The sequence below is a fragment of the Rhipicephalus microplus genome, chromosome 8 (assembly GCF_043290135.1).
Source record: "Rhipicephalus microplus isolate Deutch F79 chromosome 8, USDA_Rmic, whole genome shotgun sequence".
NCBI lineage: Eukaryota > Metazoa > Arthropoda > Arachnida > Ixodida > Ixodidae > Rhipicephalus > Rhipicephalus microplus.
In genome coordinates, this window is record NC_134707.1 from 28561228 (window position 1) to 28576749 (window position 15522).

Here is a 15522-nt window from a genome sequence, read left to right on the forward strand (position 1 = left end):
ACTTCAATACAACTAACAAAATACATCGACACTTGATACAACTAAAGAAACATATAACAGAAACAATAAATCAGCTTACGAGAGAGCACTATTACAAACTACACAAACTAACAAGAATAGAACGACGGAGTAGAAAGTTCGAAGATATAAACAGGTGAAGGCATACGTGTGATGACCGGCAGCGTTGTGTCCCCGACGATCGGATGCGAGAAGTCGAAGAGAGTTCTGGCACGACTGCGATGTCGGCGGTGTTGCAACGCTGGTGGCTCCGGGAGGCTAGTGCTTGCAGGTGACTTCGAGCAGGTTGAGCTAACTCGAGGCGAAGTCCCGATGTCTACGTTGCAGACGTTAATATCGCGTCACAACTAGACGAACGGCTAAGTTTAGGTGGCCAGCCGATACAGAGCCACACTAAAAACTTCTAGAAGAGATGCTTGTTGATCTGTTTCTACACCATCTTGGTCAGCGACTAGTCTGCCTAGCAGGGCAAACTCCTGCGCTTAAATCCAGCTCGTGTCTCCTCGCTCTCTTCCTTGGGGACAAGAGACCTCTACATGGGTCCAATCATGTGCGTTTAATTTATGGAAACTCCGCCCCAAAAATATTTTGACCCCACCCCTTTTTTAATTGGGAGGGGACCCTCAACTAGCGAGAGTGACAACCTGTCGGGTTGTTGTCATACGGCTTGGCCACCAGAGCGTTTCCCACGCTTTTCCCCGTAGGAACGGTCAAACGTTTGGCTCTCAGCCGGTGCGTCTCGTAGTCTAATCCTTGTTCGGGGTATACCGCGGCCTTCTACGACCTTGCAGACGCCGCCGCAGTTACAAAAGGGTCGACTGTCGGCGGCGAAGTTCTAAGAAGAGCACCCCATTCTGCACTTCTCGGCTCCCTTTCATGCGCCGCCGTTCTCACGGTCAGTCGGGGAGTACGGCGCCCGTTAATTGCCGTGACGCGGTGTCGCCAAAAATGGCTGTCCGTGACAGTTTTCTTCTTTCTGTGCTTCGTTTCTTCTCGACTCCTGTTTTTTTTGTTGGTGGTGTATCATTGGCGTACTTCGTACTTGGTTATCGTTCAAATAACTATGTATGATTGTTCTATGCCGTACTGCTGTGTTCAGTGATTATGTGTTCTTTATTATTCTGCTTTTTCTTGTTTCAAACGTCGAAAGTTGTGACGGTGATGCTCACCCCTGTAATCATCCCCATGGGGAATTGACAGTATTCTGTAAATAAATAAATAAATATAGGAGTTTCTAGCTCACGGAAACAAAGCAGCCCCAGAAATTGGCAAGAATAGCTCAAAAAATTGCCATCTTCAGCCCCGGGGCACTAAAAGGAGACTGAAGCAGAGAAACGCGAGTAACAGTCACCTACACAAAAGCCTTGGTATTTTAAAGACTGCAAATACGCCTTTGCGGCCATGTTTTCACACAGCCTACATAAGCCTGCGCAAGCGAATTCCGGTAGTATGCAGACACATAAAGGGTGCTCGCATTACGTGCGTAAATACGACAGATCCAGGAGACCGGTCGTGAAACTTCGCAACCAAAAGGAAGTGGCACTCTTAGACACTACTTGGCACGTCAAAAGCCGGCCAACGCCAGCGTTTTGCGAACAGGCGCGCTGATTTCTTTACCCGGCAAACAAACGCATCAGTGGTGGCTCGTACCACGCCCTAGTCGCCAAGAGATGGAGCAGCGTTTCGGGGATCTGATCCACGCGCAGATTTCACTCTCTCCCTCCTCCCCTTCACCCCCAGCGACGGGTCCCGCCAGAGGTCCCTGCTCGCCGTTCGCGTTTCCCGACCGTTTCTCCGGGAGGGTATAGAAAACGGGAACACAGAGCGCTTCGCCTAAGCCTCAGTAGGCTGCACGACTCTTATTGCGACCGCCGCCACAGACATATGGCGCTCCTATCGTCGCTGTCTCCGGGTCACGTCCCATTCCGTGTACACGTTTGAGGCTTTCCGTCAATGGCGATTTTTGGCTCGCGGTTTGCTGGTCACAATTCCTTGTTGTCCCTTGTCTACAGAGGTTCCGCACCCCACCCCCTCCCTTTCACACAATCTCTAGCACCGTTTCTTCCCGCGTCACAATCGTTCCTGTTCTCACCTTCTGTTGACTCTGTAATTCGGTGCAGCGTCGTGCGAGTTTTTCTGCAGTCATCATTCTCATTTATGATCCCTTAAGAGCCTTGTGCTGGGCATTAAGTAATGTCGCAGCAAAATATTGTATATCGATCTAAGCACATGGGCTTTAGTCATTTTATCCTCCATAGAAAATGCGCCGGCCGTGACCGGAATTCTATCCCGTGACCTGCGGATCAAGGCTGTTGAGCACTATCACCACTACACCACCCTGTCCACGTTCTCTATGGCGGCCTAAATGGTTGAGGCCCGTGACCTTATATTTAGGTTCACGTTCTAACCCCAGCAGGTCAAAATTTTCGGAGTCCTCCGCTATGGCATCTCGTTTCGAACTTTAAATTGTAATAATAATATTAACAATTATTATTATTATTATTATTATTATTATTATTATTATTATTATTATTATTATTATTATTATTATTATTATTATTATTATTATTATTACATTCAAAAAAGGAATGTTGTCTTTTTACACTGCTAAAAAACCCAGGGGAAGCAAAGAAAAAAAGGCGTGCAATGCGTTTCCGCGCAGGTGTTTACAAAATATCGACACTGTGGTTTCGCAAGCACAAAAAAGTCACAGCTTCGCCAAAAGGGCGACGCAGTAAAATCAATGGCAACGTGTTTGAATTTTTTACGAAACAAGGATAGAATTTTCAGGAGCAATAGTAATTGTAGTAAAGATGCGCTTGCTGACAGTAACCAAGGTTTCTGCGGCGGGGCCCCCAGTGGATGGACAAAACAAGGCTCGTGCGTTGTGAAGGCGTTCATGAGAAGCGCCTCCCGTGGGCAGCGCGCGCTGGTACTAAGAGCAAAACGTCGTGTGTCTCCGCTGGTGGCAGTTATGTGTAGAGCACATCTATATGTGAACGGCCGCACCAGGTACACGTTTGGCACCGTTTTTTGTGTTGATAGCGCAGCCTGTAGAAGCTCCCGCCTGATGTGGGAGGGGGCAAGAGCTGAACCCAGATCGTTGCCGCGATAGTGCGGCCAACATAAGCACCCCCTCTCCCCTGTTCACTCACTAGAAAAGCGCGCGCGCAGACGACCCCGGCCGGAAAGGCGATGTTCGCTTTGTAGACAGAGAAGGCTAGCGCATCCTTCCCGTATATATAATAAACGTGAATGACAGCGGTGGCGGCGGTGACACCGAAAGTCAGCCGAGACTGTCCGTATAATTACTATTGCAATAATAACAACAAGAGAGAGTGAGAAAGAAAGTCTCATACGATGCTTATACAAACTGGTACATTCACTGGTTTAGAAAGGTAAATCTGCAATAACGCATGGTTACGTTGTACATTGTTATGAAAGGGAGGATAACGAAGTTATATCGCTTTATAGAGGCATAATTTTCAGAAAACAAGGAAAGGTACAAGGCAGAATATTTGACGTAAATCACGAAAAGGAGTAGCTGCAATGTGAGATTTCAGTTTCATATTGGAACCAGTAAAGCAAAGATGTCTGCGGCAGACCAAGCTATAGCTGATACTAACTGCCAAAGTTTCGTCATCAAACTCTGGTAACGTTTCTAAATCAAGAGAACGGTTCTAGTTGGTGTGTTTTAGAAGCATGTGTGTTTACAGAATTGTTTAATGGTTTTTAATACTTGGCACTCTAATACGAGAGAGCAGAAAGTCGTCCCTCCAACCGAATAAATAGTTAAGGGTATACGATCTGGATGTTTAGAAAACGTGGTCAACAATTTTGCGTGCTTGGTAATATACAATGGGAGAGCATAAAGCTGTCCACTGGGCTAGAGTCAGAACCAAGAGGCACTGCATACGTGATATAGCTTCGATGCTTTAACGATATGTCTATTGCGGTACTCTGTTTTTTAGGAGCCTAAATTGTATCCTAGTGTTTCAGTAGGTTTTTCATTTTTCATTTTTCATTTTATTATACTGTCAGCCCTATTTGGGCTATAACAGGGGTGGAAAAAAAACCAATATACATACAGAAAAATAGGTACTCCCTATACAACTTCTATTATACATGACAATGAAAGACAAGAAATAGCCAAAGCACTCTGCTCTTGAGGACATAGAATAAGCAAAATATAAACTATACGTCTTTATACACGACATCCTTTAGGCCCTTCAAGAAAGAAGGTACACAATCTGATAAGACGGTGGAATTCGGCAGCCTGTTCCACTCACTGATCGCCCGCGGAAAGAAACTGAACTTAAAACAATCGTTATGTGATCTGGGAGGGGGGATGTACATGTTATGCCGGTGCCTTGACGTTTGCCCAGTTTTTATATACATATACTTCGATTTGTCTATTTTTACTTGCTCTTTAATGATTAAAAAGAGTAATTTAAGTCTTTCATACTCTGTCCTTTGTTCTAGTGGTTCAAGGTGGGCCAGCTTGCAAAGCTGAGTTGGGGAGTGGTAGCGCTGGTATTTGTTAAATATGAAACGTGACGCCAATCTTTGTATTCTATCTAGCTTAGTGCGATTACTTGTTGTGTACGGATCCCATACCACCTTTGCGTACTCCATAATCGGCCGTACGAAAGCCTTGTAAGCCAAGCATTTGATTTCCGGGCTAGCATGGTGCAGATTTCGCCGAAGTCTCCACAATGCTTTGTTAGCCTTAGCACAAACGGAGTCTACATGCAAATTCCATCGTAGATCGGAAGTTATTAATAAACCCAAATATTTGTGTTGTTCTACTCTGCCAAGCTCATGATCGTTTATAGAGTACGTCGTATTTAGAATGCGTTTTTTCCTAGTTACGGTCATCGTTACTGTTTTTGCGGCTTGTGAGAACAGCGTCAATTACTGAGCATAAATTGCACGAAGTTCTGCTGGCCACTTCTTGAACTGTGCGGAGATAATGCATCTTTTAGTGAATGATCCCGCATTTCAGCTATGATTATCATCAACTTCGTATACTCGAAGCAAATTATTGCTGTAAACAATTTAATACGGGAAGTTCACATAACATTGAGTTTCATGTCTTCTTCACTTTCATTGTGGTATTCCATAAGGCGTGCATGTATACAGACAGGGTTTACGTGTCCATTACTTTTATGATTGCCTCGTCATTCTAATTATGCCAGATCGCGAGTTCACGATAGACTATTCGATGATGAATCAACATTTATTGGGCTCAACATTTTTTGGGCAAAGACTAATCGAGCAGCTTCGCAATTACAGTGGCCGTCATTGATGAGGCTAAGAACCGAGAACCTTATAGTTACCTAATAATACATTAGAGAGAAATCTGGCGCTAGTGCCTACTAAAGCTACAACTTATGGTACATCAGCCAGCCTGTAAACGATGGTTAGTACGTGGGTTTATCTAAGCTTCATTCGTTCGGCTCCACCTCGCTCCAGGTGGCTCGCAGCACCTTTTTCGTGAGAGACAGTTGATCAAACTTCAGTGGTAGTACATTAATACCATGACATATTTTTTTTAGGTTGGCCAATACAAATCAGTTCAGCAAGTACACGACGATCCATTTTTGTATCCGATAAAATAAAAAAAACACAGCAGGAAACAAAGCAACAACTGCGATCGAAGCCGGAAGCATGAAAAGTAGGCAAATCCATGTACCGCGTATCCTTCGCATGGGGGGTGAACGGTCTAAGCACCAGAGTTTCCTCCAATAAGTATTTCAGGATACTCTGCGCCCAGGGGTATCACCGGCATAGGGACGTAACTAAAGATTCAAGGCTAAGCAGCCAGGATGGGCATTTGGCGCCATGCAGTACGTATTGTACGTGGATGGGTGTATTACAAAATAAAGTAGGCATGCAAATACGGACACAAGGCAGGATATCAAGACAGCAAAACGCAAGGAAAGTAGGTAGATTAAAAGGAAAGTAAGGCAAGAAGGCCAAGTAGACGCGCGTCCGGTTTGCTAATCTACTCTGGGGGAAGGTAATTAAGGGAGGAAAAGATGGGTAGTAAAAAAATGGCAGCATATCCACGGGGTGAATGGTGGAGAGTGGGGTGAAGCATCCGTCCGTCCATTCGTTCTTGCTTCCGTCCGTCCGTGCGTCCGTCTGTGTAACCGTCCATGCGTCCATCCACCCGTCCGTGCGTGCGTCTGTTCGTGCGTCCGTCCCTGCGTTCGTCCATGCATCCGCGCCTGCGTCCGTTCATGCGTCCATCCATGCATCTGTCTGTGTGTCCGTTCGTCCATCTATTCAGCACTCCAAGTACCACCATCTCGCATCTTTTCATCATATATTCTCCATATAGAAGCACCGCCATCCAGCGGACATTTCAAGGACTAAACGGGAGGTGGCACATGGACACTTTCTTGCGGCTTGCGCTTCGGGTTTACTTCCCACGTTTAACCACTGCGAGTTCATGGTATATACTAGTTCACTGTATTCATGGCACTGCGGCCCAATGCTCGCTAAACCTTTCTAAAACCAAGGAGGTTACGCCCAGCGAGTACAACGTAGCAACCCTTCCTTGTCAGATAGTCGCAATGCACATGCCAATGGCTGCTAATCGGGAACGAGAGACAGGAGAATCCGGCTTTTAGTTAACGCGCACACTGCGAATTCTTTATTGTTCAACAACGCACAGGAGAAATCTCCCACCGGCACCACCTTACAGGTCAAAGCGTAAGACATGTTACGTATTACGACGAGGGACGAACGGGTGTCGTGTCGGTTTAAGAAGCTTCACCACTAAAGCAATTGGAGCATGCAAAAAGCACTGCTGCTTCCATAGCACTGAACGCAGGGTCTTGGGCACACCAGGTTGCACTATAGATTGAAGAGTCACTGTGCCTACTGAAGGCTTGCGAGTACTAGGCATAGACCATTTAGCGCCTGTTGTACGGGCTGAGTTTATCTTTATTTGAGCCTGCCAACGAGCATGCGAATTGTGTTCTAGGAGTGACTGATGAACTAAGAATATTCCTCACTCTTCTTCAGGCAACTGGTTAATAATTGATTCAGTGTTCCTTATTGCCTATGTTCAGTGCGACGCAGCATGTCACTTTGAGTGTCGACCGGAAAGGCACACTGCGGAACGAAAGAAAATACACAAAATCCTGTATGAGCATACGCAGATAAGTTGTTTTGTGTACTTTCATTTCTGCCTGAGCATACCGATTCAGATGATAGCACGCGCAAGTCTGTGTTATCTTTATATCCTTCTTGACTTGAACGCCCACCTAACTCATTCTTTACTAAGTTGATTAATAGCAGGGGTTGGTGCCTTTATGGCGACACTGGCTACTCCTTGTCGCTACTAAGGAACATAAACAGTATTGAACTAAAAACGGCACAAATTATGTCCAAACTTAGCACACGAGATGTGCGAGCGCAGTACAATGCAACACCACATTACTATTTCTTTTGTAAATATTGAGCAGTGGCTGAACACCAAAAAGAATTTCGTAAATGCTGCTGTTTCCGCAAGGCGACTTGATTCTTTAGGACTATACCAAACCCCATTCGACTTCATGCGATCTCCCAATAACGACACTTCACTACTTTTCTATAGCAAAAGAAGCAACGCTCATAGTCAAGCAGCTCACTTCGCATCTAAGGTCAGTCTTCGCTATAGAAGTGGGCGAACTCGTTGGCGTACACAGTTCTTCTCATCTAACACAATCACGGCTGGCCACGTATCACGAACCGTATACACCAAACACAAGACAAGCCTGCGGCTACAGTAGTCTCCTTGCATTGAAGAGAACCCAGCCTTGTCTCTTTCTCGATGGTGCACCGTATTACAGAAACAACAGAGGGCTAGGCCCTTTTCGTCTCCTTCACGTTTCCTTGTTGTACACCGTGTGGAGCTGCCTCCATAGGCTTTGTTTTATCGTGACCTTTTTTACCCAACGGCTTTTTTGTTCTCCCAACAACTCAATCCGGCATGGCACTCCGATGAAAAGATCGCCTGCTTTCTTTCTTACTTTCTTTCTTTATTTAGTTCTTCCTTATTTTTGTTTCTTTAGTGTGCACACCGTTCGCTGACTCTCGTGGGTGTAGGGTCGCAATGTTTTTTTTTTTTCGGTACACGGACAGCGAATATTGCTTATCCAACGTGCGCTCCTATGCGCCGCTCCATTCAGGTGCCAACCGTCCAGGGACGGGTCAAACAAACCGATCCGTATTGTTTGGCAGCGCGATCCAGGATTGAAGCGTTCGCCTATAACGTCTGTTTTTGTTTCGTCGCTTCCTTAGATTTCCATATACGCTCGACACACCGTCCCCTCCGGTGGGTGTTAGCGGGATTCAAAGAACCTTTGCTGTCTTCATTGTCAGGCACTCGGCGCTTATATATTTCTGAGTCGGCTATTTTCCACATGTCGTTATAAATTGCTCCTTGAGAGCATTCTTCACTTAAGTCGTCCTCGTATGTTGGTCGAACTTGTTTTGAATGGTGGCCAATGTAAAGTAATGTGATGTGTGGTGCGGTCTCATGTGGTGTCTATAGTGTGTGTGTGTGCGTGTGTGTGTGTGCGTGCGTGTGTGTGTGTGTGCGTGCGTGTGTGTGCGTGTGCGTGCGTGCGTGTGTGTGCGTGAGTGTATGTGTGTGTGTGTGCGTGTGTGTGTGTTTGTGTGTGTGTGCGTGTGTGTGTGTGTGTGTGTGCGTGCATGTATGTATGTGTGTGTGTGCGTGTGTGTGTGTGTTTGTGTGTGTGTGTGTGTGTGTGTGTGTAAGTGTGTGTGTGTGCGTGTGTGTGTGTGTGTGTGTGTGCGCGTGTGTGTGTGTGTGTGCGTGTGTGTGTGTGTGCGCGTGTGTGTGTGTGTGTGTGTGTGTGTGTGTGTGTGTGTGTGTGTGTGTGTGTGTGTGTGTGTGTGTGTGTGTGTGTGTGTGTGTGTGTGTGTGTGTGTGTGTGTGTGTGTGATGGAAGGGGGAGAAGCAGCAAATAGCAAAATTTTGACACTTGGTTCTTTTATGCATTTCATGACTGCACGTCACTCATAATTGAAGTTGTGTGTAGTGCTGTGTAGTGTGATGTAATTGGGTGTAATGTATGTGTGTGAGTGCGTAGAAATATCAGTAACAAATATTGAACCTCAAGGCACTTTCTTTATTCTAAGACTACATGTAGAAGTCTATGAAATCGTCAACATGACGATGTCAAGCATATGCGTGGTGTGACGTGCAGTGATCATAAAGACGAGGATAGCACTGTCTGCTCGAAAAGTCACAATGGGTCTAGCTTGCGAATGAGTTCTGCGGCATCGCACAAGATGGCGCGAGGAATGCGAATGGGATAATTACTACCACCCGTTTATAGCTTAAAGTCACGAGAAAATTCACATTGATCTCTCAGAAAGGAAAGCGCTGTGTAGTCCTGGTCCAGGGGCCGAACTTGGGACCAACGCATTTCTGGTGTTGTCGCTGTAGTCATTAATATAACCAGTATGCTAGCAACTAGCAGTATACTTTCTTGGCCCGTGGCAAAGCAACGCTAGAACGACGCAGAAATACAGAACACTGTCGGTGTTTCTCAGGACTAGCCACCTTAGCAAAACATTATGAATTACTGTTTGTGTATATTACATGTATCTTTGTGACTGCCTGTATTATTTAGGTGTATGTGTGGTCATGGTATGTGTGTCACAAAAATCCCCCCAGACCTGGAGTAGCAAGCCCGGCAATAAGCTATGGCGAAGATATCCGGGAACGTCAGTAAAATACTCCTGTCACTTTAGTTGGAATTCCATTCAGTTTCACGGATACTGACCCATTCACTGGATTTCTGATTCGCAGCGTGGCCGGCGGTTTCCGATGGCTGGCCGAGGGCGCCGTTCGACCTGCGGCGCCCCCTCGACACTCCGCCAAAGGGGCAGAAACGGGGGGACAAAACAACGGGGCTGCCTGCCCGTGTGGTTGCTGCTACTGCTGCTGACCCTACACCTCGCCTCGCTTGTCGCCACACAGAGGTACGAACCTTCAAGTGCCGTTCACAGCGGCGACTAGAACTGGTCGCGCCACCAAGTTAAGGCCAAACCCCATAAGTGCGAAAATACTCGCGACAGCGACGAGCGATGGGACGTAGATTTCCTTCGCGCGCACAGTCGCTAGCGCAGGCAAACCCCATTCACGCGACGGCTTCGGCGAGTGAACTCCACCATTGCCTGCATGAGGCCGTCTACTCGTACCAAGATAACCACGTAGTGAGCAGTATGCAATTTAAAAAAAATTCCGCCATATCCACGAAGTGAATGATGATGAGTGGGCGAAGCTCCGGAGGTAAACCTGGTAAACCATGAATCCTCTGTACATTTTGCCCACTCGATTTTATTACATCGCTCCCCCTAGCGTACGTCGCCGCACTAAATCGAACGATTGCCTTCAACCAATGACACGCGCCATATGTGACATCATTCCTATTTATAAGATCTCGCGTCTTTCATCAACTACAAGTACCGCTATCTAGTTTATAACATCTTGCATCTTTTCATCATCAGCTACAAGTACCACCATCTAGTAAACACTACAAGAACTAAACGAGAGGTGGCTACATACAGGAGACGGTACCGCCATCTAGTGAACACTGCAAGAACTAAACTAGAGGTGGCTACATACAGGGGATGGTACCGCCATCTAGTGAACACTGCAAGAACTAAACTAGAGGTGGCTACATACAGGCTACAGGGGACGCACAGCCCACGCCCTAAGGAGCTTCGCCCCTAAAATAAAATCTTTTTTTGTGTAATGAAACGAAAAGTGTTTATTATTGCCTTGCAGCACTTTCTTCTATGTGCACGTGCATAAACATTACGTTATTTCTTCGCTGTGCACGCGTGACTAGGACGGAAAGGAGCAGGAGAGGAGGTGGTGATTTCGCGGCACGCGGAGAAAACCGGCAGTACGTCAGTTATGTACATCCCGTTCCGGAGTTTTCAGCACGGCACTTCCGGGCGATACCGAGCGATCGCGCGCGAACCGAGCGATCGCGCGAAAAATACTACGTCACACGTCGCGCGAACGCCCTGTTTCGTCGCTCATAGCATAGCTCGTCGCTGTCGCGTGTATTTTCGCGTTTATGGGGTTCGGCCTTTAATCTCCAAGCAACTGGTCGCGAATGGCCGCTTTGGTGGCAACGCGACTACTTCAGCTCCGTCACTCGCTGCTCCAATTCTCATTCCCGCGACTGCACTCGCTACAATCAATCAGATGCGCAGGATCGCGGTTTCGGCTTGTTTTGCGGAGCAACAGATTGATTGATTTGTGGGGTTTAACGCCCCAAAACCACCATATGATTATGAGAGACGCCGTAGTGGAGGGCTCCGGAAATTTAGACCACCTGGGGTTCTTTAACGTGCACCCAAATCTGAGCACACGGGCCTACAACATTTCCGCCTCCATCGGAAATGCAGCCGCCGCAGCCGGGATACGAACCTGCGCCCTGCGGGTCAGCAGCCGAGTACCTTAGCCACTAGACCACCGCGGCGGGGCGCGGAGCAACAGCAGTGTCAGCAGACGGCAATGCTGCGTGGCGGTGGGTATAAGTTAAACTCACGGACAAACACCTGCAGCCTTGAGTCGCTTCTTGGTGGCCAGTCGCAAGTGGTCGCGTGACCAGTGCTACGGTCGCAAGTGTGAACAGGCCCTTGAGCAGCCACGTTCGCGAATAGGGACTCACATGACCAGGATTTCGAGACACGTGCACGTAGCGCCATCTCTCGTCAGCTGCAACGGTTGCTTGCCATAACCGTGGCCTCCGCGATCGGCTGCCGCCGGCAGCCGATTGCGGAGGCCACGCCGTAACTGAATGGGAAATGGGCGAAATAGAATCATATCTGACGAAAGAAGCTATCTATCACAAATGAAGCCCGGTTTTGCACAACAGAATCTTACTTGAATAATCTGACAACATCAGGGCGGCACTAGAAATGGCGTGGCTTTCCACAACGTTCCATAGACGGTGCTAAACTGCCCTGAGAAGCCGCACGCTTCGCAGGGCGATACTGCGATTTCACCAATGTGTACTAGGGGGTCTCTTCTACGTATAACCCGGAATAGTTTTCGATATATCACTTTCTTCAAGAGATACAATTTTTCTCACCTATTTCTCATTGTTCGCCCGTTGCGTCAGTACGAATGGCAGGCTGCCATTCCTGAAGCCGAGAAATGGCGGCACGTCCAGATGTGCCCAATTCTTGAAAAGGTCAGCAGATTCAAGTGTGTTCACGCGGTAAGTTCTGGCACTGAATACTGAATGGTCCATAAGCGTGCGCAAGATTCTTCCCTGTCGGGAGGTAGGCAAGTGTCACCGTCCCTTCTCCTGTTGTTTAGGTTTATTGATTGATATGTGGGGTTTAACGTCCCAAAACCACTATATGATTATGAGAGACGCCGTAGTGGAGGGCTCCGGAAATTTAGACCACCTGGGGTTCTTTAACGTGCACCCAAATCTGAGCACACGGGCCTACAACATTTTCGCCTCCATCGGAAATGCAGCCGCCGCAGCCGGGATTCGAACCCGCGCCCTGCGGGTCAGCAGCCGAGTACCTTAGCCACTAGACCACCACGGCGGGGCTGTTGTTTAGGACCGAAAGGTAACAAGCTGCGGTAATGACGCAAAAGAAAAATGAAGCAACGACATGCTTCTGACGTCAGCTTTTTAGGGAAAAAGGCGGGAACTGAGCCATTCTGAGAATGTAATATCCCGTGCCCTCGGTCGTCACTATAGCGAAAAACATGCATGGTTGATGGGACAGGTGCGGTTGAGTTAACGTACGGGCCAGACCAGGGGCGCAGCCGGAAAGTTTTTCGGGGAGAGGGAAAAGGCTGTCTGACCATGCTTTATCCGTGTTCCTGGGTGTGTTTTCTTGGGAATGTGTAGGCCTACATATACGCAAGCGAAATTGAAAAATTGGGCGGAGATCGCACCTCCCTAACCAACCGACACAAACATGTTCGTTAGCTAAGGAGACAGACTCGTTATTTTACAGCGAGCGTGGCGAACCTAAAGGAGTATTAGTGCTGAGACATTTTTCGCGAATTAATAATCCGCGCATCATCCGCTTGTTATTTTTTCACTTGTACATACATTGCATTGCACCTTGAGTGTGCTTTTTCAAATGTGTTACGGTTATTGGGACCAAATTGAACCTCAGAGTCATTTTCCGGCATCGAGAGAAATTTTTCGAAAGAATCGCCAGATCCTGTTAAACATTATGAAATGAAGAACGTGACGCCCGACTTCCTAAAGGTATAGCAAATTGTAAAACACTTTCACAGTTCCAGATGTTTTTACATGCAAATTTTCCGTATGTCGCCTCTTTGTTGCATACACCGCTTTGTTATTAGCTCATTCTTTTATCTTTGTCTTTGTGTAAACATATGTGCTTTTACGTGATTAATCGTGTTACCCCCCTGAAATAATGCCCTCGAGGCGCTACAGGGAATTTTATAAATAAAGAAAATAAAAATCTCTCAGGTGATATAAAAGGCCATTTCTTGTGACTTTTGAAAAAAAAAACGGGAACAGCAGCAGTTTTTTTCTTTTTTAACATCGCAACTGCACTCACGTGTTTATATTTTGCACAAAGCTTTCTTTTTTTTTTTTTGAAAAATGCACGTCTTTGGAAGGAAAGCCAGTGCAAACACTAAATCTGTCATGCTGCTTGCGGCTTTGCCGCAGGAATGGTGGTGCTGTTCGTACTCCCGATGATGTTTTCACCTATCCACGCTGTTTATATTTCAAGAAAGCCTACTCAGTTCAACACACGTTTGTTATGTCCGGCAGTCAGCTCGGAGTAACTAGCAGGCGTCTGTACAATAGCGGCAGCGCTTCCACCCACGAGAACTCGCCATTGATGGTCAATCTCAATTAATAGAGGCCCAAGCAATACCTTCGCGGACGACATTCTACACTGAGCCACCGTACGGAGTGTGTGGCTCCAAACTCCTTCAACCTAAGTCGGCAAACCTTTGTGTCGTTGGAAACTCACACCAGCGACCCAACGTAGCAACGGTATTAGGAAAGCGACGAGGTTTGAACGCATATTGGGAACATCCAGAATAGCCAGCAGTTGTGGAAAGCAATGCTATACTTTATCGTATACCCTCTGCGGGGGCACCACTGTGAGGTAACGCGTAGTAACATAGATCTCATGAAGACGCCGTCACCACGCGCATAGCAAGGAGAAGCGGCAGTTTCTCGTCGTTAACTTGTGCGCCTGTGTCAGTGGAAGGCCAGATACCCAAGCCTCGGCGCTTCAGGAAGAGCACGTTTGGTGATCTCATCATTTTGCCACCACCCCTATTAGGAGTGCCAGTGTAGACTGCAAATAGGGAAAAAAGAAAGTTAGGATAGCTTTCGCGGGAGATGCAATACTAGGGAAACAGCGAAGCTGCTGCGACCTAGGTAGTTGAAGCTGTTACCGTCTTTGCAAGTGTAGGAAACTTTCTCTTCCTTTCTTCCTTCACTTCCTCTTGCTCTCTAATTTCTGTTCGCTGCGTATGTCTTTTACTTTTTGTCTGTTTTTTCTTCCCCTTTTTCTCACTCTCCGTATTTATCGCTTACTTTGTTTTCTACCTCTTTCTATCGCTCTCTATTTTGTTTCGCTCTCCTTATTTGATTCTCTCTCTTCCTCTGCTCATTTCTCTCTCCGTCTTCTGCTCACCCAATTCGCTAAACAAGGGTAAAAGGAATACGTCTGTCGTTTTAAACTTCTTGTCGTATTTAGCGGACGTATTCCTTTTACCTTTGGCCATGAGAATTCCCAACCAGACTAGTTTTCCTTAACACCTTAATTTCCTTTCTCCCTATTTCTTTCTTTCATTTTCAAAACTACAGTTGGCTATTTCTCATTCTTTTCCCCTCCTCCTTCTCTTCACATATGTCCTCCTCACCCTCATTTTCCTTACACACGCTCGTACTGTGCTATACTCCAAAAGGCTATACTATACTCTGCTAGCGTGCCTTGATAACCAAGTGGTTTAGACGCTTGCCTTCAGACCACGGGTATACGCGTGTCTAAATCTCGCCTCGCGAGTAAATTTTTCCTTTTTACGTTGCTTGATTTTTTTTTACTTTCTCTCTCTCCCTATTTCTGCGCTCGCTGTCTCACTTATCAGAGTTATTGCACCCCGCGCAGAAGAAATCGGCGACCGTATTTTGGAAGCAAAGCAGACGATGAAGACAACGATGATGTAGAAAGGGACTCAGAAAGGGCGTGCGTGTTCGTTGGCTGCACGTGACGTCACACCAGATGCGCATGCGTTCTGGAAGTGACGTAATCGCTCGCCGAAAATCTTCCAGTCTATGGATTACACCTCACGCCGTACTTAAACATCGTCGTTATTAAAACAGACACACATGCACGAATGTGGCACCATAGTATTTGAGCCGTAAGAACGAATGGAAAACAACGTGCTTATTACGCACTATTTATAGGTCGCTGTGTAATCGTGACATCGCATAG

General features: G+C 46.8%; 1 protein-coding gene across 4 annotated transcripts in view; it reads left to right on the top strand.

Annotated features, from left to right (window-relative positions):
* The window catches only part of Nmdar1 (glutamate ionotropic receptor NMDA type subunit 1), a 144837-nt gene that overhangs the window by 87427 nt on the left and 41888 nt on the right, over nucleotides 1-15522 (top strand). For all 4 annotated transcript variants that reach the window (XR_012885525.1, XM_037416492.2, XM_075871393.1 and 1 more), the window contains exon 2: nucleotides 9854-10026. Coding sequence is in view for 3 of the 4 variants with exons in the window: in XM_037416492.2 (XP_037272389.2) it covers nucleotides 9872-10026 (155 nt within the window). In the remaining variant the exon portion in view is untranslated. The remainder of the gene's footprint in view (nucleotides 1-9853; nucleotides 10027-15522) is intronic.